Source organism: Saccostrea cucullata, unplaced genomic scaffold, assembly GCF_032062105.1.
Source record: "Saccostrea cucullata isolate Sc308-1 unplaced genomic scaffold, CSIRO_AGI_Scuc_v1 ctg146, whole genome shotgun sequence".
In the NCBI taxonomy this organism is placed as follows: Eukaryota; Metazoa; Mollusca; class Bivalvia; order Ostreida; family Ostreidae; genus Saccostrea; species Saccostrea cuccullata.
The window spans coordinates 945,796-972,752 of record NW_026919274.1 but is presented as its reverse complement, the minus strand read 5'-3'; the positions used below and the strand labels follow the sequence as shown (position 1 = coordinate 972,752).

Sequence of the window (26,957 nt, the reverse complement as noted above, 5' to 3'; positions counted from 1 at the left end):
CATGTAGATATGTCGACGACATATTACATTATATAAAAATACAATGTAACAGTATTAATACGCTAGAGCATGCTCGACATACAACATTATTATTATTAATGTATTGCTTAAGACATACATCTTGTCGCATTTCAATAACATATGATACAAAATGTTTACACATTGGTATTGTATGGCGGTTTTATAGATTACATAATTATATAAAATACAATGTAACATATATACTGACCTCACGAAGAATTACCATATAAGAGGAAGCTTTCCCTCAACTTAAAAGCATAATGAATATTAAACATATTTTAAAGGGATACAATTTACTAGTTTTAACAAATAAGTCAATGAAACAAGGATATCATTAATCTCGATGAATGAAAGGCCTAGACTAATCTCAAATATACTTTATATATGATCCATTTTTTCTATCCCAATTTTGATTGGAAAAAGTGTAAGCATTCGGGACAAAATGTTCAAAAATGTCATTTTCTACGAAACTAAGCTTGCGGATAAAATGAAATATATAGAATAGGAAGCTCTAAACACTAACAAAAATTGCTTTTTGGACTTCGAGAATAATTTATCATATAAAGGTGTGCATATTGAGACTATTCAATTATTTTTTTTAACATAGGGTACCTGTCTTAATATTCTGGAGGTAAAATGTTGAAATACAATTGACTTTGTATGAACAGAAACACCATTATTTACATATATTGGGAAAATTAATGGAAATGTTGAATTCAAATTTCTTATTCTTGGTTTAATATATAATGCTAAGCAGATTTTGGTCTATTACAGAATGTGTAATTAACCGCATAACCATTAAGGACAGATCACTCTAACAGCATAAAATTACCTTACAAGTAGAACTCTTTTGTGTGCAGTGTTTAGAGCTTCCTTAAAATTACACACTTATTGGCCTTAAAATAACAGTAAGCAAAACTGCTGCCCTAGTGGGACAAATATCCCCTAGGATATATTAAAAAAATCAAAAGAATATAATATAAAATATACATTTAAAAGGAAAACTTTCAAAAATAGTAGAAATTTCAAAGATTTAAAAAAAATAATAATAACACGTTTTGATTTGACCCCTTTTCAACGATTCGGAACTCTTCCAAAAAGAAGGTAACTTCAGTCAGTATCCAAGCTAAACATGGCGAATGTTTGACAAACTTTGTCCTTCTTGTAAAAGTTGTAAATATATTGAAATATTTACAATATATCACAATGAAAAAATCGTGAAAATGTTAATAAGATGTTAAAAGTCATTATGACAGCTGTTAGTAAAGGTAGGTCTCACTACATTTGTTACAAACTTTACAAATACCAGGTAGTCCTCCTGGCCTAGATAAAGTTATTACTGACATATGTGCACTTGAGATGATTAAATAAATCATGTATTCCACTTGATAATGTAGTATCTTTAATGATAGAATAAATTCTTCATTTAATTTGACTAGCTTCTTGAGCAAATATTTCAATTGTCATATTTTATTTTTTAAGGGTAAATTTTCTTTTGTGATTTAATCATGTTAATATTTTTTTTTTTACAAAAACAATTATAAAATATTTTGCATGCATATATGTCATAAGCACATAAAGGAAGTGTTTCTACAACATATAATAAATGATTAGTGTATTGACTCTGGGAACAGTATCAGAATTGCTTGACTTTTTGAGTTAAGTTTAATCCTAGCTTAGTTATTAATGTGCATGCATTTAAAAGCTTGAAACATTGCCATCATTGTAGTGCAGATATGTAGCCTGCAGATTGGATGACCAGAAAGCTACAATGCATTCATTGAAATAAGTATATTTATTGGGCACAAAAAGTTTACTGTTTCTTTATTTGTTTATCTGTTTTTATGACAGTATGTGTAAAAAGTTGTATGAAAATATTACTACTGTAACTGTGTGTTCCAAGCATACTCTTTCACTATTTCTACATCAAAACTTTTCTTATAACTGTTGTAAATGGGCCTGAAATTTAGACCATTTAAAGCTATCCATATTTGTAGTGTCATTTTGGGTGGCAATACAGTGCAACCTAATAGTAAATACGCTTCATAAAAATATGATATCAAGTTTAACTACAAGAGTAGTTAGAGGCCAGGGATCGAGATTTTTTTAAAACCATGGTTTTAAAGGGCTAAGATTTTGCAATTTTAAGCCCTGAATTTGAGGAAATAAATCCAGTAGCCGAAGGCTGCTGGGATGGCACTGTTATTCTCTGATCTATCAATATTCGTAGGGGGAGTTTCAGTTCTGCAGCTTCCATTGCAGTTTTTAAAGGTCACACACTTCTAATACCAACACAGAAAATTTTGAAAATAGAGATGAAAAATCCTGCATTTTGGCTGAATTTTGGGTGTAAATTATATGTCACTCTATGATTGTACCTAAGACATTTTTACTGTTCGAAAAATTCTATATTTATATCATTTAAGGTATTTTGAATCACCTTTAAAGTTTACATTTTCGACTTAAAAAATTATAATTATGCTGATAAAACATATTTGAAAATAAATTTAACTATTATCAGGTATATTGTCTGTAAATTATAATTATTTTTCTTGCTCTTAATGAGTAATTGGTAAAATTTACTGTAGCCCTGCAGGGCAAGTTTAAAGACATGTTTGGTAGCCCGACCTCAATATTCAGTTGTCCCGGGCCAGCGGGCTAGCGTTAGTGTCGAACCCTGTAGAGGTCTGAGATTTTTTGAAAATTATCTGAATTAAAGATTTTGCCCATTTCAAGAAAGAAATAAATCCAGAACTCCAGTTGTTTATCTTTTGTGATTGATGAGTTCTGCATAAGCAGCAAAAATTCAGTCAAGGAACAATTAACGAGGCCCGATCTAGTTGAAAATTACGAAAACGGAATGATAAAAAATTTTAATATATGGAAATATTTTTGTGTGTATTATGCTAAGAAAAATTAGAATGAAATTTTATTACCTTGCCTTTATTGTAGTCAAATGGGGGCACTGTCAAGATATGGACCATTTTTTGTGTTTTTATACACAATAACATAGTAAAATCCTCCACTAAACAAAGAAATTGAAAATTTAAAAAAAATACATGATGAAAATTTTTGTTTTTCACATATATCATGCCATTTTCATTCTTCTTATAAAAAATGAAAAGAAAATTGAAGGTAGCCTTTATTGCAGTGAAAAGAGGGCATATCAAAACACAAAATTAGCACTTATTTTATCCAACTAGACTTGAAATAAGTCGCCATGGGTGTACATAACATCAACAAACGATTGCAATACTGTATTAGTTTCTAAAAAAATAAATAATTCTTACATTTTGAAATAATTTTCTCTTCATGCTTTCTTTTTTTTTTCTTTATACACGACGTTGTTATACGTGGAAAAGGGGGAGGGGGGGGGGTTAAAGGCGAAAAATGACGAATTTTACTAATATCATGTTATATATTTATAGAAAAATAAAATATATCGGAGGTTGCATTTAAATGATTCAAAGACTGATTTTTTTTTTAAACCAAGCTAATTCATGCATATTTAAGTCCTCAATAAAAAAAAGGTGTGTATAAAGACTTCAACATGTTCAAGGAGAAAGACTAAAATCGTTTACTTTCGGTTGCAGTGTTTGTTTTTTTAACTCACAAATTGAAATAAAATAAGGTAAAATTAATGAATATATACCAAGAAATTGATACCTCAAAATAAATCATGTTGCAAAGTTGTTTATCAATTAAAAAAATATTTTAAAAAAAACCCATGTAAATAATAGAAATACCAGCTTTCAACATGTACAGTCTATAGAGTTACCAGGTCAGCAAAACATTTTAGCGCAATATGACGTCATTTTAATTGTGACGTTATTTTGTTCAATTGTGACGGCAGTCAAGGGTACTGTGACGTGCCTGAGTCAACGCTGCATTAAAATGTATGCGCAGTTCAACTAGATCGGGCCTCGTTAATATGGATAATAGCATGAATAAAACCTCCCATGTTTTGTGTTTGCCAGTTGGATATTCTTTTAATCCCGAGGTTTGGCAAGGGGATAAAAACACAAAACAAGTTGGATAAAAATCATATCCAACCATAAATCATGGAAGATTCTTTTTCACAGGTTTTACACATTACTATCTTTCGATATTTTTAAACATATAGATCCAGGATATCATTAAATGTCAAGCAGTTCGATTATTTCAAAATTTAAAGTAAGACCAATTGTGTTAGTTCCAATTTTGTGAATTATTCATCATATTTTGAATATACATCTACCTTTGATAAACAAAAAACTTGTCATTCTCTGGTAAAGCACCTAATGGCCTGTAGAAAAAAACGTTAGTTCAAATGTAAAGGGCAATAATTCCACAAGTAGTCAAAGAAATATGCAAGCATCCTTAGATAGTGTAGATTCAAATTTGCTCAAATTATACCCTCTCTCTCTTTTAAGGATTGGTTAGGACCACTTTTGTGTTTAAACTTTTCAAGTTTCAAATAAACTGATTTTTGCTTTTTTCCAAGCTAGTGCTCAGGTGAGCGATGTGGCCCATGGGCCTCTTGTCAATTTCAACTTGTCTAGATGAAACTATAATGAGATGACAAAATGACAAATAAAAAGTCAAAATTATCCTGCCTACAAATGCTACAATTTTTGATAGATGTCAGATCATTTTAAGAATCGGCATATTTTATTGGACAGGTTTTTTTGTGGTACAAGAAATCTGAAATTTTGAATTTCTGTCAGATTTACCAAAAACTGACACAAATAAGATCATGATAACTTCTTTCAATATATGTATTATGCTTAATGTGCTGCAACTTTGATTCAGTTTAGGGGTGTTGAAAATTCTACACATGCTAATTAAAGTTTTAAGATTGGACATTTAGACGTAAACAATACATGCACATTCAATTTCAGACTACAGTGTATTGAAATCTAAAGACAACTTTAAACATTCGTCTGGTAATGGCTTTATTGAGATAGACTTTTAAATTGCAAAATCATTCCCTTTAACTGCAAACATGTTTGACTTATGAATACAGTGTTTAAATAAGAAGCAACATTGAATTCAAAGAATATCTTAGCCACATTCATTTCAAAGAAAAAATTGTCAACAGTCAAGTTAAAGGTCAAAAACTGAACTTGCCTTTAAATATATAGCTATACTTGACTATGCATCTGCTTAGTTTAGGTTTTGAAGAGCCTGATTGATTTTTGGTATCTAATGCTGTCATGGGGTTTTTATGAGAGTTACTGAATGAACACATTTTCTGGTCTCCATGGATTATTCATAGATTTACTGTACCAGTCCTTCCCCATCGAACTGTTTAATGCTTCTTACAGGATCTGGAATATTGATTCTCTTTGATAACATTTAATTGCAGGTCTGTTAATTCTGTCAACATGCCGCTTGGATTTTATTGTTAAAGTACATGTTGGTATCCTCATAAATTCTTCATTTTGGTTTTCTTTTGTGTACATTCAAATATGTATCTAGACACTAGAATGTTTGCAAAAGATATAACCCCCACATGCATGACATTTTAGCAAACATTTGCATTGATAAGCTACAAAACCTGTACATATTTGGTATGTATTGATGAATCTGGGGCCTTGTTTCTTACAGTGAAACCTCTGCCATTGGGCAGTGGCACGGGACTTAAGGGTCCGAGGTCACAGCTCCGGACCTTCCAGTCACAGAGCAGTCCTGTGTATAAAGTGCAGGCTGAGTCTGCCAATGGCATGAGGGGAGTCCGCAACAACAGGGTGAAGGACAGGTAAGTGGTTTTTTGTTGTACAAGTATTTTTTTGCACCCCCAGGTCCATACGGTACCAGGATGATTTGTAACATTAATTGTATACATGTATATTTGAAGTAAAAAAGAATATAAATGATACTTGTATTTAATTCTGTTTTGTTATACTATTGTACACTCTAAATTTTTCAAATTTACATAGTTACATGCTTATATGTAAAATGCCCAATTAACATTACAGCAAGAAAGCTCTAATGAACATGACTGTCACTTTTACAGGAGAGGAATATTTACAGTGAGTGGAAACAGTGACAAGACCAAAGTGAAATCTTTGGAGGATGTTGCCCTAGCCATAAAGAGTGATGTATTCCAGAACATTGTGGTGGTGGCAGGGGCTGGTATCAGTACACCCAGTGGGATTCCCGACTTCAGGTACAAAACCTCTCTTCTTTTTCAGTTGGCATTTTTACTATATACCGGTATATGATTATTACCTGTTATTGACTCTCTATATTCACCGTTTTCTGAGAATATTTTCTTCTCTTAAGCATGAGTTTCCTTATATCTATGTTTTCAGTATAAATACTAGTATTTGTGTGCATGTCAGATATTTCTTTACTGTCTCCATCTTTTCTAGGACTCCTGGTACTGGTCTCTATGACAACCTCCAACAATACAGAATTCCCTACCCAGAAGCCATCTTTGATATAGAATTCTTCCATCACAATCCAAAGCCTTTCTTCACTCTTGCCAAAGAACTGTATCCCACTGGGAAATATAGACCTAACTACATACATTATTTCGTAAGACTCTTACATGACAAGGGGATGTTACTCCGCATGTACACACAAAACATTGACGGCCTTGAAAGAAGTAAGAATTACAACTTATGGTTATATTTATTGTATTTAAAGAATCTTTAAGAACACAAAGAAATTGTATCAATTTAAAAAATTTCCACAATGAATGGGTTAAGTTCTAAACAATATATATGTATTACAGTTGCTGGTTTACCTCCTGAGAAAATGGTGGAGGCCCATGGTACATTTTCTGAGGCCACATGCCTTATATGTAGACAGAAGCATGACAAAGAGGAAATCAAAGTAAGTCTCTTCATTTTGTTTTATCATGTTTCATTACAAGGGTAAAATTTTACCAAAGATTCTAAAGAATATTGCTTAGAGATCTTGAAAACATGACTATACAATGTATTTTATAAAAATTAGCTATATCTGTGTTCATACTAAATGAGTTTTACTGTAATTTATGGATATACATGTACAGTGCAAAGGATTTAATTATTAAATTACATGTGAAGTGTATGTGATGGATTTTGAAAATATGCCAAGAAGTAACTCCTAATAATATTTTTAGGGAGCAATATTTTCTGATAAAATACCAAAGTGCAAGAAACCAGGATGTATGGTATGCATTATCAGTTTTATTAAATTGTTTTATTTATATGGTTACTAAAAAAGCACATGTATTTCTGATTTTAATGTTCTTTGATAATATTTTATAAGATAATTAAACTATACATATGTGGGTTTTTTTTTTTGTAACTTGCTAGCTTTAAGAAATCACAATTGCCATATATCAGAGAATACATGAGTACATAGATACACATGTTCATACCGGTAAATATTTTCAGGGAGTTGTGAAACCAGATATTACATTTTTTGGAGAGGACCTACCCAAAAGATTTTATTTTTACATGAGGGACATGCTTCAGGCTGATCTGATCATTGTCATGGGGACATCATTAGAGGTTTGTTGAGGACTAGTTGCCACACATAAAAAAATTTTCTTCCTTTGTCACCTGCAAAGGAGTTAGTGATACAACAGTAAAATCTGTTGTTTGATTCTTTTGGAACACTATATGTTGGGTTTTTCTTTTTAAATTATTAAATTTTTTATTGATCTTTTTTATAAATACAATTTTTTTGCTTAATTCTGATGATGAGAAACGATAACTAGATAAGATTCAGGACTCCATGACAGTGTTTTCCATTTCAGGTTCAGCCCTTTGCTGGGATCATTGACTCGGTAAAGTGGGGAGTACCTCGAGTGTTATTTAATATGCATGCTGTAGGACCATTCAAATATCAGAGACGTGCTCAGGACTTCATTTCACCAGGTAACAAAATCACTAACAAATTGAAATGTTTTATGATGTGAGCAAAAAGGCTCAAGTGAGCTTTTCTGATCATTTGCAGGTAGACATTTCCATTTCTGTTGTCATTCGCTTTTAATTAATTTCATTATTGTCTCTTAAAAACTGAACCACTGGATCCTTCAAAATAGTCTCTTAAACCAGGATCCTTTAATTGATCACTGGAACTAAAGCATCCTCATATGAAGGAATGTTTGAAAATGAAAGCCTTCCATTCTAGAGAATATGGTCACAAGAGTTGGAGAAAGGGATTAATGGGATGGGGTGGGGTTTGTTCAGTTTAAAAGATCCTATTGTCAGCAATCACTTGATCAGGGAAAAAAATGCAGAATGAAAATATCATTATATTGTTTGTCTTGAGAATTAGCGATAGTTAAGTCATTGCCACCAAAGTTAGATGTGGCTACAGTAACGGGTTCAATTTTTAGCTCACCTCAACGAAGTTGGGGGGAGCTTATGTGATACCGTCGGCGTCGGCGTCGGTGTCGGCGTCGGCGTCCCAGGTTAAGGTTAAGTTTTTTGGAGCAGTTTTCTTTTTAATTACTTCTGAGTCCTATATTGATTAGACATGCATGGAATATGGTTCTAGTGTGTTTCATTGTACCAGACAGAGTTTCAGATGCTGCAATTTCAGCAAAGGAATGACCAGGTTAATGTTTTTGGAGCAGGTTAACATTTTTGGTGCAGTTTTTGGTGTAGGTTTCATTTCCAAGTAACTATAAGCCCTATGTTGACCAAACTTGCATGGATGATACATCTAAGGATGCATACTACCGGGCTTGCTTCGGATGCTGAATCTGACCTACATTTTCCGGTTGAGTGAACAGGTTAAAGTTTTTGGTGCAGGTTTCATTTGCAAGTAACTATAAGCCCTATGTTGACCAAACTTGCATGGATGATACATCTAAGGATGCATACTACCGGGCTTGCTACGGATGCTGAATCTGACCTACATTTTCCAGTTGAGCTAACAGGTTAATGTTTTTGGTGCAGGTTTCATTTGCAAGTAACTATAAGCCCTATGTTGACCAAACTTGCATGGATGATACATCTAAGGATGCATACTACCGGGCTTGCTTCAGATGCTGAATCTGACCTACATTTTCCGCTTGAGTGAACAGGTTAAAGTTTTTGGTGCAGGTTTCATTTGCAAGTAACTATAAGCCCTATGTTGACCAAACTTGCATGGATGATACATCTAAGGATGCATACTACCGGGCTTGCTACGGATGCTGAATCTGACCTACATTTTCCAGTTGAGCTAACAGGTTAATGTTTTTGGTGCAGGTTTCATTTGCAAGTAACTTTAAGCCCTATGTTGACCAAACTTGCATGGATGATACATCTAAGGATGCACACTACCAGGCTTGCTTCGGATGCTGAATCTGACCTGCATTTTCCGGTTGAGTGAACAGGTAAAAGTTTTTGGTGCAGGTTTCATTTCCAAGGAAGTATGAGTTCTTTAATGACCAATCTTGCATAGATGATACATCTAAGGATGCATACTACCAGGCTTGCTTCGGATGCTGAATCTGACCTACTTTTTGTGGATGAGTGAAAATGTTAGTTTTTGATGCATGTTTCATTTCCAATACACTATGAGCCCTAGAATGAGCAAACTTGCATGGATGATACAGCTAAGGATGCACACTAATGGACTTGCTTCGGATGCTGAATTCTACATACATTTTTCAGATAATAGACAAGGTAAAAGTTATGGTTGCAGGTCTATTTCCAAAAACTATAAGGCTTATATAACATTGTATAAACCAAACTTGCACAAATGCTGCATCAAGAGATGAAAACTCTCAAATTTGCTTCAGATGCTGGATTTTCATTATATTTTCATGAAGAAGAACTAGTTTAAATTTTTTATGTAGGTCTATTTCAAAGTATCAGATCAAAATTGCTTAAATTTTTCATTTTTGGAATGTATACTTTTTGTTGGTTAATTGTGTGACTTTGCCTTACTTAAAGACAACATTCGTTGAGGTGAGCTCTGTAATCTCTGATTACCTATGTTTTTTTTAGACAGGATGGTTTTAGACAGAAAATTCTTTTCAAGAACGATATCACCACATTTGCTAACACAAAAATTTAGGATCTCCCATGGTTTGTTGTTGGATATGAATTTTTTTATCCAATGAGTTATGTGTTTTATCCCAGATCATTGGTTAACCACAAACCACAGGGTATACGCTTTATCATGATTTTCACACAACTACATGCATGTATTTCATGCTTTACACTGCTTTTTACATGTATAATCCACAATATTTGACTTGATCAAATTTAGGCAAGTACCATTGTGACAATCAAAACCATAAAAATGATACTCTGCAAACTATATTCACAAACATGATAAATTCATGTATCATAGATATAACATAGATATACAAGGCCAACTGGAGGATTTGAAAACAGCTGAAGATTACAGAGAACTCCATGTAAACAAACAGTTTTTAAATTTATCTCATTAAGAACACAAGGGAATCAGTTAGTCATGTTAAAAATTCCAAGTAGTTGATTTAAAATATTCAATTGTATTCCTAAGGCTATATCAAATAAAGTACCTTTAAGGTCCTTCACTGTTTTATGAATTTTTTAAAAAGATTTATTTCCCTTTGCAACAAATTTTAAAATGTGATATAATGTTTCAGGTGACCTCATTAACAGTGCTCAGAAGTTCACAGACCTATTGGGATGGAAAGATGAAATGGTGGAACTCATAACCAAAGAGGAGGGCAGATTTGCTTTAGTAAGTCTACTAAAATCTTTTGTCATATAGGCAGGGAAAATGGTAATCAATAAATTGTACAAGAAATGTGCAATGAAGGTGTTCAATCAGCCATTTTTAGGCTTTTTGAAAGCAATGGATTGTACATGTGTAAAGTGTACTTATGTATCTCAAATACCATGGTTATGTCAAAGAGAGCTGGAAGTCCCACTCAGTTTTTAAATGTATTTTAACATATTAGATATCTGAAACTATTGGATATCTAAAAAAAAATTCCATGCCCCATCAAGTTCAAGATACATTAAACATCTTATGTAATGTATCTCAACAGGACCAAATTCCTAATACTTTTTAAGGAGGATGGGGGGTCAACAAATTAACAAAAAAAATACCCACCAGATATAACTTAATTTTTTACATATGATATCTTTAGCTGTCAACTATCATTTGACAAAGAAAAATTTCATACATTTTACTTTTAAAATTTGATCATTTTTGTATATCTTTATATGGAACTCTTCTTCTAAAGGAGATAGAAATAGTCTAAAAATGGCCATGACCACCCAGCCTCTTTAAGCTATAATACTAGGTTATATACAAAATATGTTGTAAGCGGTTTTCCTTTCAATGAAAATAATATATGGACTCTTTGCCATGACTTTGGAATCGCTACTTTACATCCAAGATACTTTATAATTGACTACGTTGTAAAAGAAGTTTACTGTAATAAGGTTAACTATTTATTCACATCTTTGTAATATACATACCAATATGGAAACATATGGAATTCGAAAAATTACATCTACTGTTTTTTTTATGATGATTTAGAATTATTTCATTGAATGCATGTGAACCAGTTTTTCTGTTTTTTCAGTGCTCGCCAGACTACGCAAAGAAAATGAAAGAAATGCAGCTAAGACCACCCCCTCCACCCCCTAAAGATCCACCAATAAGGCTTTGGAGGCAGCCAGCTAAACTTGATTTATTCAGCTCAGAATCTGAAAGCTCATCAGAAGCTTCCGAGACAGAATCTGAATCCTCCGATGAAGACGAAAGACCAAAAAATATCCGCAAGAATAACAACTACAGGAAAGGACTGGGTGTGACTAGGAGTGCCCCCAAAGGTGGCAGTCAAAATGACCTTGACCTGAAAAGGAATGGCAAGCCTGGGGTGAATGGAAAAAGAAACTACAGCACAAGTTCACCGCTAACAACCAGATCAGAGAAAGCTGTAGGGAAAACACGGAATCACGCAACAGCTACAAAAGTAACAAATGAAATCAATCAGGTAGCGACACGCTTTGACAAAATCAGTGTACGAACGAGATCCAACACACCCGACTCTGTTAAGGGGAAGCCAGCTAAAGAAAAGTCTATACGAAGGACCGTGTCTGATAGAAATTTGAAATCTAATGTAGCTGGTGCTAGTCGCCCTCCCCTTCAGAGATCAAACTCTGCAAAATCTGTAAATGAAAAGGAGGCAAGCTATAAAAAAGAACAGAAAGTGACTGAAATTCGAAAATCAGCCAGTGATTCAAAATTTGATCGTAAAACTGCTGACAATATGGTGCTAAAATACAAGGATGGGAAAATATCCCATGCCAATCACTCTGTGTCAAATGGAATAAGGAATGGTTCAAAGTCTAGTCAACAAGTGGAGGACAATTCAGAAAATAAAATGAACAGGGAAAATGTTCTTAGAACACATCCCAAACCCCCGCTCCCTCTAAGCCAAAGAAATGGAAAGCCTCCCTTAAACCCCCTGAATCCTCGACCCTATGGATTTATAGCTCAGAAAAAATTGCCCCAGAGACCATCTGCTCCAGCTAACCTGATAAGGGAAAAGTTTTTCAATGAAACTAAAGACAGTCGTCCAGCATCTGCCGAGATGCCCAGAATCGCGTACAGACACCGATTAAAACCGTCGTATGATGCCAGAATCTTCGCCATCAGAGTGGCGGATACAAGCTCCGAAAGTTCAGATGAAAGTTCCAGTGAAGAGTCATGCTGATTATATATTCATAGTTATCTACCAGTAATTGTACAATGTACAAGATTTTTTTATCACTTTCTTTATAGATGTTCCTTATTCCATATTGGCATATATACAAGTAATTGGTAGTGGGGAAATTTAATGTTATATAGAGCTTCCTTTATCTCTTGTGATATAACATATTAATTAAATTTATATTATTTTGTAACTTAAAATGTGCATTGACGATTGTCTTTCTGTAATCATTGCTTATTATATTTAAGGTAGCATTTATTTTAGAATTAACACGGGTATAAGGAGCACATTATATCAAAACTGTGCAAATCATGACCCCATACGCTGTATATCAAACATCCAAAGATTGTATTCTTGACTTTCAGAGGAATTTGACACTTTTCTTACGTGATTAGTCTTAATAGATTCTTTTTTCAATATGGTTATTACTTTAAAACGGGTACTTTATATAAATGCTAGTAGGGTTAGTATGTGTTGCTTTTTCCAGATTTTACGTAAGTAAATTTACATGAAAGCAGTTTCAAAAATGTACATTATCAAGCATTTTTCTTCACATGATGTAAAATAGTACTATTACCTTTTTTTGTTCCTTTTAGTTGCCTAGCTTCTTTTATTGAAATGTTTCTCTATTCAATATTCTGCTCAGTCAGCATGTTTTGCTAAGTGTATTGGTCTGTGACATTAAATCGATTTGCCTTATTTTTTGTGATAGATGTGTGATTTCTCAAGGCAAGGGTTCTTCATTAAGTCAATATTGAAACTTGTGGGAATGTTAGTAGAGCAAGAAAAATGCTGAGTCAGAGTAGATTTTTTCGTTTTCAGCTTCATTGTGCCTGTTATGCCTTAGCTAAGTCAGCTTACTAAAGGATTAAACTCAGGTAGCTGTGTTCTTCTAGGTAAACCCTTTTTTTGAAAAGTAACATGCAAAGTATTTATAACATTGTTTTCTAGACAGGGTTTTCAAATTTTATTAAAATACTTTCAATATACAGTACATGTATAATAGGGATGACCTATTTTATAGTTACATGTATATTGCGATTTTTGATTGTATGATATGTATTGTGATACTTAGACTGGAAAACCTGTATTTAGTTACAGAATTATGAAGTCCAGAAATAATACATTTATTTGTTCAATCTTTGGAATTGCAATTACAGGAAAATGAAAATATAAAGGAAGTGAAATTTGTTTTTCCAGCACATTTTAAAGAAAAAATATTCATTTAAAATCATTTACCAAATAACTTGTAAAAATATCATGATATATTATCATGATATTTTGGGGGAAAATTGTTATTGATACACAATTTTTGGTGATGCCCATCTGTAATACCAGGTGTATAATTAGCAATCATATGCTGTAAAATTCTTACATTTATTACATATTCATCCACTGAAATTCAGTGGTCCTTGAACCTCAGCTTAGAAAAAAAATCAAAAAGGTGGCAAGGATGGTAGCAAGTAATCTCATTTTCGTAACACTATAGTGGCAGCCGTTATAATGGCAGATATAAACATAGGAAAACTGACTGTTTATGTTATTGTTGATTGTGTAATGGATATATACTATTAAAATAAAACTCTATTAGTACATTCTTTTGTCTATATCCAGCAGTATTTATATCTTACATGTAGATGTTGTATTCTCAGTTTTGTAAGATAGATGTACCAGTACAAGGTCCTTCGTAATAACCGAGGTGAAATATGGATCTCAATGGTAGTAGACAGCAATAAAAAAGTCATTTCCTGTGTCAGGAACTTTCATTCACCAGGAATAACCCTTGTGCTTTTCTTAAAACCTCAACAGATATTCTATTTGATTTTATATGAAAACAAGATGTGTTTATAAAACACTATGCCCCCAATGGAAACACAATTCTGGTGTGGGGCATAGACTCTTTTGATCTGAGGGCATAAAAAGATTAGAAGAATATCATTTTTAGCTCTACTGGTCAGAGACCAGAAGAGCTTATGCGATAGTAATGCGTCCAGCGACCGTCCGTCTGTCTGTCTGTCTGTAAACAATTTTTCAAAATGCTACTTCTCCTACAGTTTTGGTCTGATTTCAATATAACTTGGCACACAAGTAGACTACACTAAGATACATAATTCTGTATATCGATTTTTGATTTCGATGAACGGTGTTGCCGTGGTTACTAAAAATAGAAATTTCTCTGAAATACTTTCAAAATGCTACTCCTCCTACAGTTTTGGTCTGATTTCAATGTAACTTGGCACACAAGTAGACTACACTAAGATACATAATTCTGTGTATCGATTTTTGATTTCGATGAACAGTGTTGCAATGGTTACTAAAAATAGAAATTTCTCTGAAATACTTTCAAAATGCTACTCCTCCTACAGTTTTGGTCTGATTTCAATGTAACTTGGCACACAAGTAGACTACACTAAGATACATAATTCTGTATATCAATTTTTGATTTCGATGAACGGTGTTGCCGTGGTTACTAAAAATAGAAATTTCTCTGAAATACTTTCAAAATGCTACTCCTCCTACAGTTTTGGTCCGATTTCAATATAACTTGGCACACAAGTAGACTACACTAAGATACATAACTCTGTGTATCGATTTTTGATTTCGATAAACGGTGTTGCCATGGTTACTGAAAATAGAAATTTCTGTGAAATACTTTCAAAATGCTACTCCTCCTACAGATTTGGTCTGATGTTAATATAACTTGGCACACAAGTAGACTACACCAAGATACATAATTCTATATATCGATTTTTGATTTCGATGAATGGTGTTGCCGTGGTTACTAAAAATAGAAATTTCTGTGAAATACTTTCAAAATGCTACTCCTCCTACAGTTTTGGTCTGATTTTAATATAACTAAGCACACAAGTAGACTACACTTAGATACATAATTCTGTTTATCGATTTTTGATTTTTTTGCCGTGGTTACTAAAAATAGAAATTTTTCTGAAATGCATTCAAAATGCTACACCTCCTACAGTTTTGGTCTGATTTCAATACAGCATGGCACACGAGTAGACTACACTAAGTTACACAATTCTGTGTAATGATTTTTGATATCAAGGAATGATGTTGCCATGGTTACTAAAATTGAAAATACTTTAAAAGTTTATTAATAGCTACTCCTACTGCTGTTGTCTTATTGCAGTATCTTGCCACAAAAAGAGCTCAATCAAGCATCATTATTCTATTTATTGCTGTCGTAAAGTTTTAAGTCCCAAATGCTACTTTTCTCTTCCTTTGTTATAAGTACAAACCAGTAGAGCTTCAGTCTCGACAGAGACTTCTGGTTGTTGATGTCAAAACACCCCTCCATTATTAGATTACAAATAGCCTTATCTTGCCATGCCATCCTCAGACTTATCTGTAGATGAGATGTCTGCAGAGTCAGATCAAAATGTTTTGCTCTGCATACAAGTATTGACCTGCATTATGATGTGGGGCACTTTATGCATTTTGTTTGTCATTAAATCCCATTTTCTTTATCCTTGTACAAATTAATTATAGTTTCAAACACAAATGTAACATAGAACTGCAGAACACAATTTATTACTGCTTCAACAGTTATGGTTTCATATATTCCAAAGCTTGAAACAAATTATGACTTTTTTTAGACTGCAAAACTTTTTTTTCATTAAATTGTCCCGGAGGTCAAATCCAAGATTGAATTGAACTGGTAAGGTTCAATATTTTCTTCAAATAAAGCACTATTAGAACAACATTTAACTTACTTTGATAACAGATTCATGCTATATTCAAAATTGAAACAACTTTCAATAAACAACTATTGATTTCTAAAGAATGTTTTGTTTTTAACTCTTAAACAATAATGCCATAAGTAAAATACTGATAAATATGAAAAACTACTACATAAAAACAAAATCTGTCAAGTCAGGTCTTGCAAAGACCTATGTATACAGGAAATCGATGTTTGTGCTTGTAAATTGATCATGGGAAAAAAAGAAAAATTTGAATTTTGAGAAGCAAGCTTTGTAGTGATAACAAGCAGTGTAAATGTATTATGTAAATTGTACCATATCTGACCGAAATTTATTTCTGAACAAGTAAGTTTAGATTTGATTTAGCTTATTTCCTAACATTCTTATTTATTGTGTATATGTACAAGACTTTAACAAAAAGTTGCTTTCCAAATGGGCTAAACAGAAAACACAAAATCAAATGTAAGACTTTCACAGTATGAATTATAACAGGTAAACTGAAAGAAAATATAGTGATTAGTAGGCCATCTCCATATCCCTGTCAGGTTCTAAAAATACAGTTGGGTTTGGCAATCCAGTACATGTATATTTATGACTGAATCAATACTTATTATTGAGGTGCTTTACGTAAAAACAATGTTTGAAATAAAACTATCACTTTGACTATGAAATATAAAATAATATACAAATAAACTATTCCTTATATAGCACTGTAAATAATGCTGACTATTAAATATCCAACCACCTGACATATAAACACATAAAAAGAAACCATCTAACATAAAATCACATTAAAAATACACACATTTCTTCATTTGAATTTTACAAATACTATCAGACTGCAGTCTGAAGACCATCATGGCAAATGTCAAAAGATTAAAATCAATACTGGTATTTAATATCAAATGATTTTGTTTTGCTGTAAAAATCAAAATAAAATAATATGACCTTAAATAATATTTGTTAAAAAAAAAAAACACTGCACAGTGTATTTATATGGAGTTATTATATTTATAATTAACTTTAAAACACACAGTAACAAATTTTTCAAAGCCATATAAAATGATGGTGGAAAGTTTAATTTGTGATTTGTTTATCAAAATATTTGATGAAATTAAAATGAAGTGCAAATAATAAAAAAAGTTTTTTTTTACATAAAATAAAACACACTGGCTGTAAAACTGTCCAGTATAATACAAAAATCATTTAAAAACACCATTAACAGAAAAACAAGTACATGTATTAAAAAAGCCATTTTAACAGTGCTTACCGGTATGAACAAAAAACAAACAAAAACAAGAGATGTTTGTAAACACTTATGCCCCCCTCCCCCAAACTGAAATTTTTCTAAGTCAAAAAGGGCATAACTGTCAAAAATGGCGCGAACGTACCCAAAACAGAATTTAACCTAGATATTTATCTGATAAATCTGTATACTGAATTTCATTTCAGTATGTGCAACCTCTGCAAAGAAAATGAATGGAAACTGCAAACAATTGGATTTTTTTCCAAGTCCAAGGGGCATAACTCTGTCAAAAATGGCGCGATCGTACCCGAAACAGAACTTGACCTAGATATTCACCTGATAAATCTGTATACTAAATTTTATTTCAGTATGTGCAACGATTGTGAAGAAAATGAATGGAAACTAAGTGGACCGACAGATAGCAGCAAAGCAATATGCCCTCCCTTCTTCGAAAGGGGGCATAAAAATGACAAAAAGTGACTTAACACATAAAAATTTTGAATAGAAATCTTTATAAACATAATACACCTCTTGTATTTTGAAAACTATAAATAAATTTTATGCACTTTTAAAAAAGTGTTTCCACAAGTTTTGAACATAAAAAAAATACTGTCTTATCAGTGTAAACTGGGTCAGAAGTAATTTATATCATCAATTATCCTATTCAAACATCAACAATACCAATACATCTTGATGTACAACAATGAATAAATCTAGAGTCTCTAACCTCCACCCCCTTTAATTTCAAAATGATGAATCCATTGAGAAATATTTTGGATCAAATTGATCAAATCCAACCAAGAGTCCCCCATCTTCTTTAACAATCACAGGGTAGACAACGGAACAAACACCTGGCCGCTTAGGTTGCTTTAACTGTCCTGTGTCAAGGTCAAACCTCCAGCTGTGCCAAGGACACCTCACACACAGGGAATTCCCAGGGAGTTCCTCTATGTCCCCTAAATGGAGAGGACCACCTATAATAAAGCAGAATTCAAGTATTACCATGTAGTAATCAACACAAGTCTTAACAGACAACTATTCTGCCACTTTATATGCTTATCATACTATAATTTGAGCTGGAGTATCTTACTGCTTGCAACTTATTTATCTAATTAATGAACAAACCTGAATATCTAATGAAATGAATATTTCTTAAGCATGTTAAGGGCTAATGTTGAACAGCATTAGTATAGCACAAGTATTTAATAGCGAGCGCAGCGAGCATCGCAAATCGACGTTTGTCGCTGCAAGCTCTTAAAGCAACGCTTGGACAAAGGAAAATTCAGACTACTGCACATTCATTCATCAGAATTTTTTTCCTCAGTAACTCTGGACCCACAATTCATCACTTGTTAAAGCTACGTTCTCGCGAGAATAGTTCAACTAAAAGTTAACACGCTCTGATTTAATGGATAAATATTGAAGATAAATAGTAAATGAAACGTTCCTCATTTACTTGCAGCACTGTTCAGGCTTCTTTTTGGTAAGGTAACTTACATACGACATCAGAGTCTATATGCACCAAATGTCGTGCAGTTTGATGAACCCTGTCTAAATTAAAATAATACAAGTATCTGTGCTGGCCCTAATGGTTGCACCGTCAACATATTAGTTCTGTAAGAAATAATTGACAGTTAGAACTGCTGCTATCTAGAAGCAATTTTTGTTAATCATGGCAATTTAATACCTAAATGTGGACATTTCTCCTTGATGGCATACACCTTGTTATGGTACCTAAAGATGGCAATCTGCTGTTCGTTACATGATACAAGGGTCCCTGTTTTACTGTTCTGTCTCTTCAGACCTGGTCTTAATTGGACCGTCCTCTGTAAACACTGATATTTCTCCTCTGGTCTTGACCAGTCGTAAAGTTCTGAAATAAATGCCATGCTTTGAGAAAAATTAAGTTGATTACAATTTCTGTCATTTAATAACTTCCTCAAAATAGTCTTAGCTTTTTTTTAAAATCAAATATCCTTTAATAAAAAATATCCGTTACATAAAATACCATGGAAGCTAATATTATCTAAGGGTATGTATATTTTCTGATCATCTTGCATTTTTCCCTCCCATTTTCTGTTTACATTTTTTAACAAATCTTGATCCCGATGTTATTATATTTAAGAAAAGAAAATGACATGAAACAGCACACTTATAACATTTAAAAGAGTTAGAAACAGCGATCTAGTATAAACAAACATACTAAAAATCTCAAATTGAAAAACAGAGTCAAAATTAAAAAAGATATTTACGCATCGGGCTAGATTTACGATTTGGTTTTTCACTTTTGTTATTGTTCCGGAATACTACGGAAAGACCAAGATAGCTGGTAAAAATCTTAGGTAGTATCACTGGTACTAGGACACTGTTTTGGGTTTCAAATGGTGACATTAAACTAAGTTTTTATCTTAAAAAGAGCATTAACTGCCAATAAGTTTTTCAAATATGTACTAACTACTTGCATCTGTGACATTTTCAATTTGAATTTCCTCTGCATAGGTTCAAGGCTTGGTGTAAACTAAAATGTGGAGGATTTGAAACTTGACAGAAATCACAAGCGCCCCCTTATAAAATAAATTATCTTTCATTGACATATTTGTGATAAGATCTATACCAACAAATCGAAAAATTACATAAAACAGACGTTTTATAAAATCTAGAGTCAATCAGAGTGGGGTAGAAATTTTTATAAGATGTTAGTTTAAGCAAACTTTCTGAATTGATAGGATAGATTATATCACAAATGTGTCACCCATATATAATTCTTGTGAAAAAAGTCTAAAAGGCCAGGGGGTCTATATATCAGAGGTGGGTGTCCTGTCCTCAAGCACCTGTGGACAGAATGTGGAAATTATAAAGTTGATACTAAATCCATGCAACTAACATGTATTAAAAATTAATTTTCTATAGAAATATATCCCTAAGGAAGAATAATGACGATGACAGACTTGGACCCAATCTTTGTCAAAGCTTTGAGATTGCTTCATTCTAAAAGCAAGGACTCAGCTGATCAACTCAAACAATTACTGGATGATGTGCTTCATACAAAGAAGGGACAAAAGGTAGTATTGTATAGCTAGTTAATTATGATAAAATCAATGCTCAGAAAAATTATTTTGATCCATATTGATACCATTATTAACTGTTAAATTGTTAATGCAGTATTTTGTTAAACCAATTTGTTATATTTAGCCACAAACAACAGGGCGGGGCTTGTGGCGAGAGCGATAGCTCATCCGGGGATCTCCGATACAGGTACTCTCATTCTAAATGGCTTGTGACATGACCTTTCTAATGACCTCACTAATTTACATGCGTATTTGGGTACATATCTCTCAACCAATCAGATGATTTTGCAGAAAGTTGATTTCGTAGCCCATTTTAAGCATTCGCAACTGAAATGCCGAGAGAGGTTTATTTATCATTTTAAAATAATTATTTAGGGGATGCATTATATAATTTGTTTTCCAAAAAAATAAATTTAGATTTGATCAAAGGTTTTTTTTTCTCTATGTGTTGCCGACATTTTTAAAAAATTTAAGCACGATTTAATGCAAAACATTTTAATATATAAGAATCAAATGTTTTTGAATTTCCGTCTGGAGAGAAAGGTAGTCGTAATATAAAAAACAGATGAAAGGAAAGCGGGGGGGGGGGGGGGGGGGGGGGGGGGTATTTTACTTGGTTTTTAATAAAATGTAGAGTAACCAAAGGGGACCCCAGGCTGCCCCCCCCCCCCCCAACTCAACCCTCCTGTGAGTTTTTTTTTCTATTTCGTAAATGAATTTTGCTAAACTTGTATACATACGCTTTTTGATTTATCAACAAGAAAGAATAGCACCACAAAGTGTCTTGGTTGGTTATAAATCTAACCCCCCCCCCCCCCCCCCCCCGAAATATACGAGTTTCCACTTTTTGGGGGGGGGGGTCAAAGTAATTATTTGTGAACTGTCTAAAATTTTTGAATCCGACACTCATAACGTTACGTTGTAAAATTTTATTCTTTATTCACCTCAAATTTTGAGTAAATACTAACAGTGCTTTCATGGGAATTGAACGATTCGTATGTCTGTATACAGATTCAGCTTTCCGTCATCGCTAAAAATAAAACGTACTGTATCGTTGATATTTTGCAATACGGTACAGTTATTTGCATAAGAAATGCCCACAAAAAGTTTTGTATCGCAGTTACAGTACGCTTGACTTCAAAAGAAAACTCGCCGGGGTATGTCACAAGTATTTTTATAAAATGTTAGTTTAAGAGCGATAACTTTCTGAATTGATAGGATAAATGACTTGTGATATCACCTCACTAATTTACATGCGTATTTGGGTACCAATCACTCAACCATATATATGATTTTGCAGAAAGCTGTTTTAAATTTTAAGCATTCGCAACTGAAGTGCCGGGTGAGGTGGACGTGCAGGTATTTATTATTTAAAAAAAAATATTTAGGGGATGTATAATAAAATTTGTTTTCCAAAAAAATTAAATTTAGATTTTATTACTTAGTGCTTTTTGCTCTAATCGGCTATTGTTGACATTTTTTTTAATTTAAGCCTCGATTTAATAAATGCAAAACATTTTGATATATCAGAATCTATTTTTGATACAAAAATGTAGAACGTTAAAAATGTTTTCTATAGAAATATATCCTCTAAGTCGTCATATACAAAACTGAAATAAACAGATGAAAGGAAGGGGTGCCACCCATATTTAACTTCATGTTGAGCAATCACTGGTGCCCCCCTCCCATATTTTTTTTCTCTTTGGCTTTCGTAAATGATATTTGGTAAACTTGTATTTAATTTATCAACAAATAACGATATCACGCACATAGTGTTTTGGTTGGATATAAATCTAAACAATATGATTTTCCTATGATTTTTTTTAAGGGGGAGGGGTTCAAAGTAGTCATTTGTGAACTGCCCCACTCCCTCTTTTCTTAAATTTTTGAATCCGACACGAATAAATTTACGTTGTAAAATTTTATTCTTAATTCACCTCAAATTTTGAGTAAATACTAACAGTGCTACATGTATCATGCTAGTTGAACGATTTTGTGTCTGTATATACAGATACAGCTTTCCGTCATGAAAAATTATTATTGATATTTTGCAGATACATATTTCTACCATCATAAGAAACGCCCACAAAAAGTGTTCTGTATCGCAGTTACAGAATGCTTGACTTCAAAGGAAAAGTCGCTGGGTCATGTCACAAGTAATTTTAAAGAGTCAAAAGTTGCTTTTGGAAAATGACTGGTAGATTGCTTACTTAAAATTTGTAATTATTTATTTTCAGGGAGGATCAAGTTCTGATTCCAGATCATCTAAATCATCACAAAAAGAAAAAGATGACAGCAAGTCTAAGAAACGTGAAGCTGAAAAACGGAGCATTGACAAGGTTATAACCTGTCCATTTTTGTCTGGGACATTTTCATGAATGACATAAGTACAAAAAGTGCAACAAAAGGGAAACAAGTTATTGATGATAATCATAATAATAAGGAATGTCCCTACACTAGATTTGTAAAATTTTTGTCTCTGTTTTGGGGGAAAGGTCTAAAATAGGGCTAACATGAAAATTAAAATCTATTACAGCAAGTACACTGTACATGTAAATGAAAAGAAATGAATATGTGAGAGATATTCTTTAGTTTCTCAAACACATTGGTGTTTATAAGTGATAAAAAACTAGATCTTTATAACAGTCAGACAGATTCAATCACTGGTGGCCAGAAAGCTGGTTCAAATCTCGGTCTGGTCCCCTGCATTTTTCTCCTTTCTCATTACGCCTTTAATCTTCATATTATAAGCAGTTCAAAGGTATTCTAAGTGATGTACGGTTGATTGTCATAATATTGAAAATGTTGGAATACTCATGATACTCAATGAAAATACAGAAATGCATGTTTACACACAATTCTTTAATGACCATTGAACTCTTTCCTTACACAGGTGAAGCAAGAAAACCTGGAGGTTCCTGATGAAATTCCATCCAAAAAATCGAGGAAAGAATCCCCAAAACGCCCCATTAGTCCCTCAAGTGAAGAAGAGATGAAAGTCAAAGACATCAAACAAGAGGTTGTGGAGAAACCACAGAGTAAAGACAAGGAAGAGAAAGAGAGGTCCAGAAAAGATGAGGAAAAGAAAGTGAAACTAGAAAGGGAGGACAAAGTGAAAGTGAAAGAAGAAAACAAAGGGTCAGGGGATAGTGATGAGGATTTCAATGATTTTGCCTTTGGACTTGATATAGCATGTGTTGTTTGCAAGTAAGAAAATATTAATCATTGATAACCGATATTTTAATTATTTCTTGCCAATTTTAACTACTTTTGAACACAAATACTTTGTTCTTTAGATCTTTTGATGTGAAGACTGGAAATCAGCTGGTAGAATGTCAGGAGTGTCATCATCTTTATCATCAGGTCTTATATTTGCTCGTCACTAAAACTGCCTAAATGCTTACATGTAACTTTAAAGCACATGTTTATCCTAAACATTTTTGAAGACTAGCTTCTGGTTTATGACTTAATTGATGATTATGAAGCAGTGCCATCCTTTTCTTGATCTAATTATTTTTGGGGAAAACACAAAACATAGTCAAAAAGGAAAAAAATGCCTGAGACATTGGTGTTATTTGTACTAAACTTTGACAAATTTCTAGGAATGCCACAAGCCTCCAGTGACAGAACAAGATGTCCATGATCCCCGGTTTGTCTGGTATTGTTACAAATGTACCAAGAGTCTCAAGAAAATGGTATGTATAAAAAACGTACTAGTATGACTTCGAGGTCATACCAATCATTTGTTTTGTATTAAATTAATGTCCAGATAATAATAATCACATTACACTGAATTGAAAAACACACTGCATATCATGAAAATTGACATGTATTTTATATGTTGGAAAGAGCACATTGAGATGTGTATATTTCTACTTTAAATTACATGGTATTTATTTTGATAGGTAAATAAACCAAGTAAGAATAAACCTGAGGAATCTAAGGAAAAGGTCCGCTCCTCCTCGGGTTCTGTCAAGTCTGGTAAAAGTGATCCAGCAGGACTCTTCAACTTTAGGAAGGTAAATATGGCTGTAATGTAATACAGTATTATAATGGAATTTGTTAAGTTATGTTTGAAGGAAATTTCTTTTGTTGAATGAAATTTCTTTTGCTTGAGATAAACTTATGTTTTACCAGGCTTATTCATTTGACTGTCATATAACTGAAGATCACATAGTGGTCAGGAAAATCTGGTATCAGATCTTTCACATTTTACTTTGTAAAATGATTAGTTTATTCTCAACAATGACTTTTTCTAGGTTTCCACTTCAAGTAATAATTCGAACAACTCAGGAGCTAAACCTATGAGTGGCTTAGCTAGTTTAGCAGCCAAACCTGCAACTGGATTGAGTGGTCTCTCTGCTAAACCTATGAGTGGACTTGCAAGTTTAGCAGCAAATTTATCTGGAAAGACAGAACAAACAAAACTAACCAAATCAGAACCTGGAAAATCTCCAAAATCTGACCAATCAAAGCCCACTTCTGGAAAATCTGACCAATCACGATCAAGCAGGTCAGATATACAGAGATCTAATTCAGTTTCTTCAAAACCAGACACTGGAAAGCAGAGGGCAGAACAGATATCAGAAAAGTCAGGTGGAATGTCAAAATCAAGCTCATCGTCCAAGCTTAGTTCTAAAGGTGAGGAGTCTAAATCAAAATTATCATCAGAGATGACAAAGTCGAAGACATCAGAGTCAGGAAAATCTAAATCTATGGTGGATCCTGCTAAAATAGAGGCCTTTAAGGCAAAGGCTGCCGCAGGAGAATCATCAAAATTGAAATCTCCAAGTTCACCTTTTGAGGTTCCCAAGTCAAAAGGTCCCGGATCTAGTAAGCAGGCCTCAGGAGGAAGCACATCTGTTGTCAATGCAGAGAAAAGGCTGCAGATGATGAAGAAGAAAGCAGCTGTTAAAATACAGGAAAAAAGAGCCTCATTAAAGTAAACAGGCAATAGCTGACATCTGTGAATGACTTTTGAATTTACAATGTATCTTTCTCCATCTTTGTTTATGGTTAGCCAAATATTTGAAGCATGGAAGTCTGAGATTATGCTATATACATTTACAGAATTTTGGTGAAACTTTCATAATAATATGCATGATGTTCATATGTTTTTGTAAATTCAGGTGTAGATGGTGGAATTTTTCTTGTTGCTATCGGTAAGGTTATAATTACATGTAAAAAATAAATTTGTCTGAAAATTTATACATTGAATAACATATGGTTGTGCACCTGGTATTTTCATAGTTTCTTTATAGTTTTAACACACCTTTTTTCCTTTTTATTTTATGGTTTTGTCCTCAAAATCAATTTGGACTGACAATCATCAAACTTGGGCCATATGGAGTTGTGGTATAAAATTTCATTGCAAAAAAGCTCAAAGGCTTCTCAATATTGCTTGGAAACATGTTCAAATAGACAGATTTTATGAATTTATTACTTTTTCCTTTGACCTTTTGACCTAAAAATAAAATAATTAGGGGTTTTCCATACTAGAATGTTATATGGAGTTGTTATTTAAAATTTTAAAGTGTAGTCTATTTGTGATAAGTTACCAAAGTTACATTGAAATCAGACTGAAACTCTAATTTTTTGAGTAGCATTTTTGAATGTATTTCACAGAAATTTCTATTTTTTAGTAAACATGACAATAAATTTCATCAAAATTAAAAAACTGTTAAACAGAATTATGTATTTTTGTGTAGTCTACTTGTGTGCCAGGTTATAGTGAAATCAGACAAAAACTGCTTTTTTGAAGAAAAAAAATGTTTAGAGGCAGATGGATGGACACCTTACTACTGCATAAGCTCTCTGATCTGTGGCGAATATAGAAGTAGAAACATTTTTTTTGCAAAGGCCAGAACCCCTGAATTCCTCTTTTTCAGTAGCCAACTAATCTTTTGAAATATATTAAGTGTTGTTCTATACAATGCAACAAGTTTTTGTAATTCCGATATTTATAAGGGCATTGGGGGGGGGGGGTATCAAAAAGCGTCGTTTTTCCGCAAAACCCGGTTTCCTGAACTCTTTCATTCATTGCAATAGATAATTCATATTGAAAATGAACTTAGGAGTGTCCTCTATATGTATAATAAGGCTTTTGAATTTCGATTTTCAAACAACATTTACATGAACTCATTTGCATTTTGGCATTAAGATCGAAATTTGATGCCCTTCACCAGTGTATGGCGACGTCTCATACTGAATGAAAAATTCTTGAATGGGACGCAAAACAACATACAATCAATCAATCTTTCTAAATG

The 26,957-nt window shown here is 33.1% G+C and overlaps 3 protein-coding genes across 4 annotated transcripts; 2 read left to right on the top strand and 1 right to left on the bottom strand.

The window, feature by feature from the left end:
• The first annotated feature begins 1,152 nt into the window (after nt 1-1,152).
• On the top strand, nt 1,153-14,353 carry LOC134228478 (uncharacterized). The gene is made up of 10 exons (XM_062710138.1): nt 1,153-1,289; nt 5,611-5,761; nt 6,020-6,172; nt 6,378-6,613; nt 6,743-6,843; nt 7,115-7,165; nt 7,392-7,508; nt 7,757-7,877; nt 10,574-10,671; nt 11,525-14,353. The coding sequence occupies exons 1-10, from the start codon at nt 1,256-1,258 to the stop codon at nt 12,659-12,661; spliced, it is 2,199 nt and encodes a 732-aa protein (XP_062566122.1). The 5' UTR covers nt 1,153-1,255; the 3' UTR covers nt 12,662-14,353.
• Nucleotides 14,354-16,185: 1,832 nt separating this feature from the next.
• On the bottom strand, nt 16,186-19,702 carry LOC134228464 (Rieske domain-containing protein-like). Of its 2 annotated transcripts, XR_009984002.1 has the most exons (4): nt 19,632-19,702; nt 19,311-19,496; nt 17,840-18,597; nt 16,186-17,785 (listed from the first exon to the last, which is right to left on the bottom strand). XR_009984002.1 is itself a non-coding variant. In XM_062710128.1 (3 exons), the coding sequence occupies exons 1-3, from the start codon at nt 19,681-19,683 to the stop codon at nt 18,368-18,370; spliced, it is 468 nt and encodes a 155-aa protein (XP_062566112.1). In that variant the 5' UTR covers nt 19,684-19,702; the 3' UTR covers nt 16,186-18,367. The 2 variants fall into 2 exon arrangements, 1 of the variants encoding a protein (XP_062566112.1); XM_062710128.1 differs by having other exon boundaries at nt 16,186-18,597.
• Nucleotides 19,703-20,538: 836 nt separating this feature from the next.
• On the top strand, nt 20,539-25,877 carry LOC134228455 (integrator complex subunit 12-like). Its single transcript, XM_062710119.1, has 7 exons — nt 20,539-20,685; nt 22,929-23,030; nt 23,585-23,898; nt 23,988-24,054; nt 24,294-24,386; nt 24,597-24,710; nt 24,951-25,877. The coding sequence occupies exons 1-7, from the start codon at nt 20,557-20,559 to the stop codon at nt 25,635-25,637; spliced, it is 1,506 nt and encodes a 501-aa protein (XP_062566103.1). The 5' UTR covers nt 20,539-20,556; the 3' UTR covers nt 25,638-25,877.
• The last annotated feature ends 1,080 nt before the right edge of the window (nt 25,878-26,957 follow it).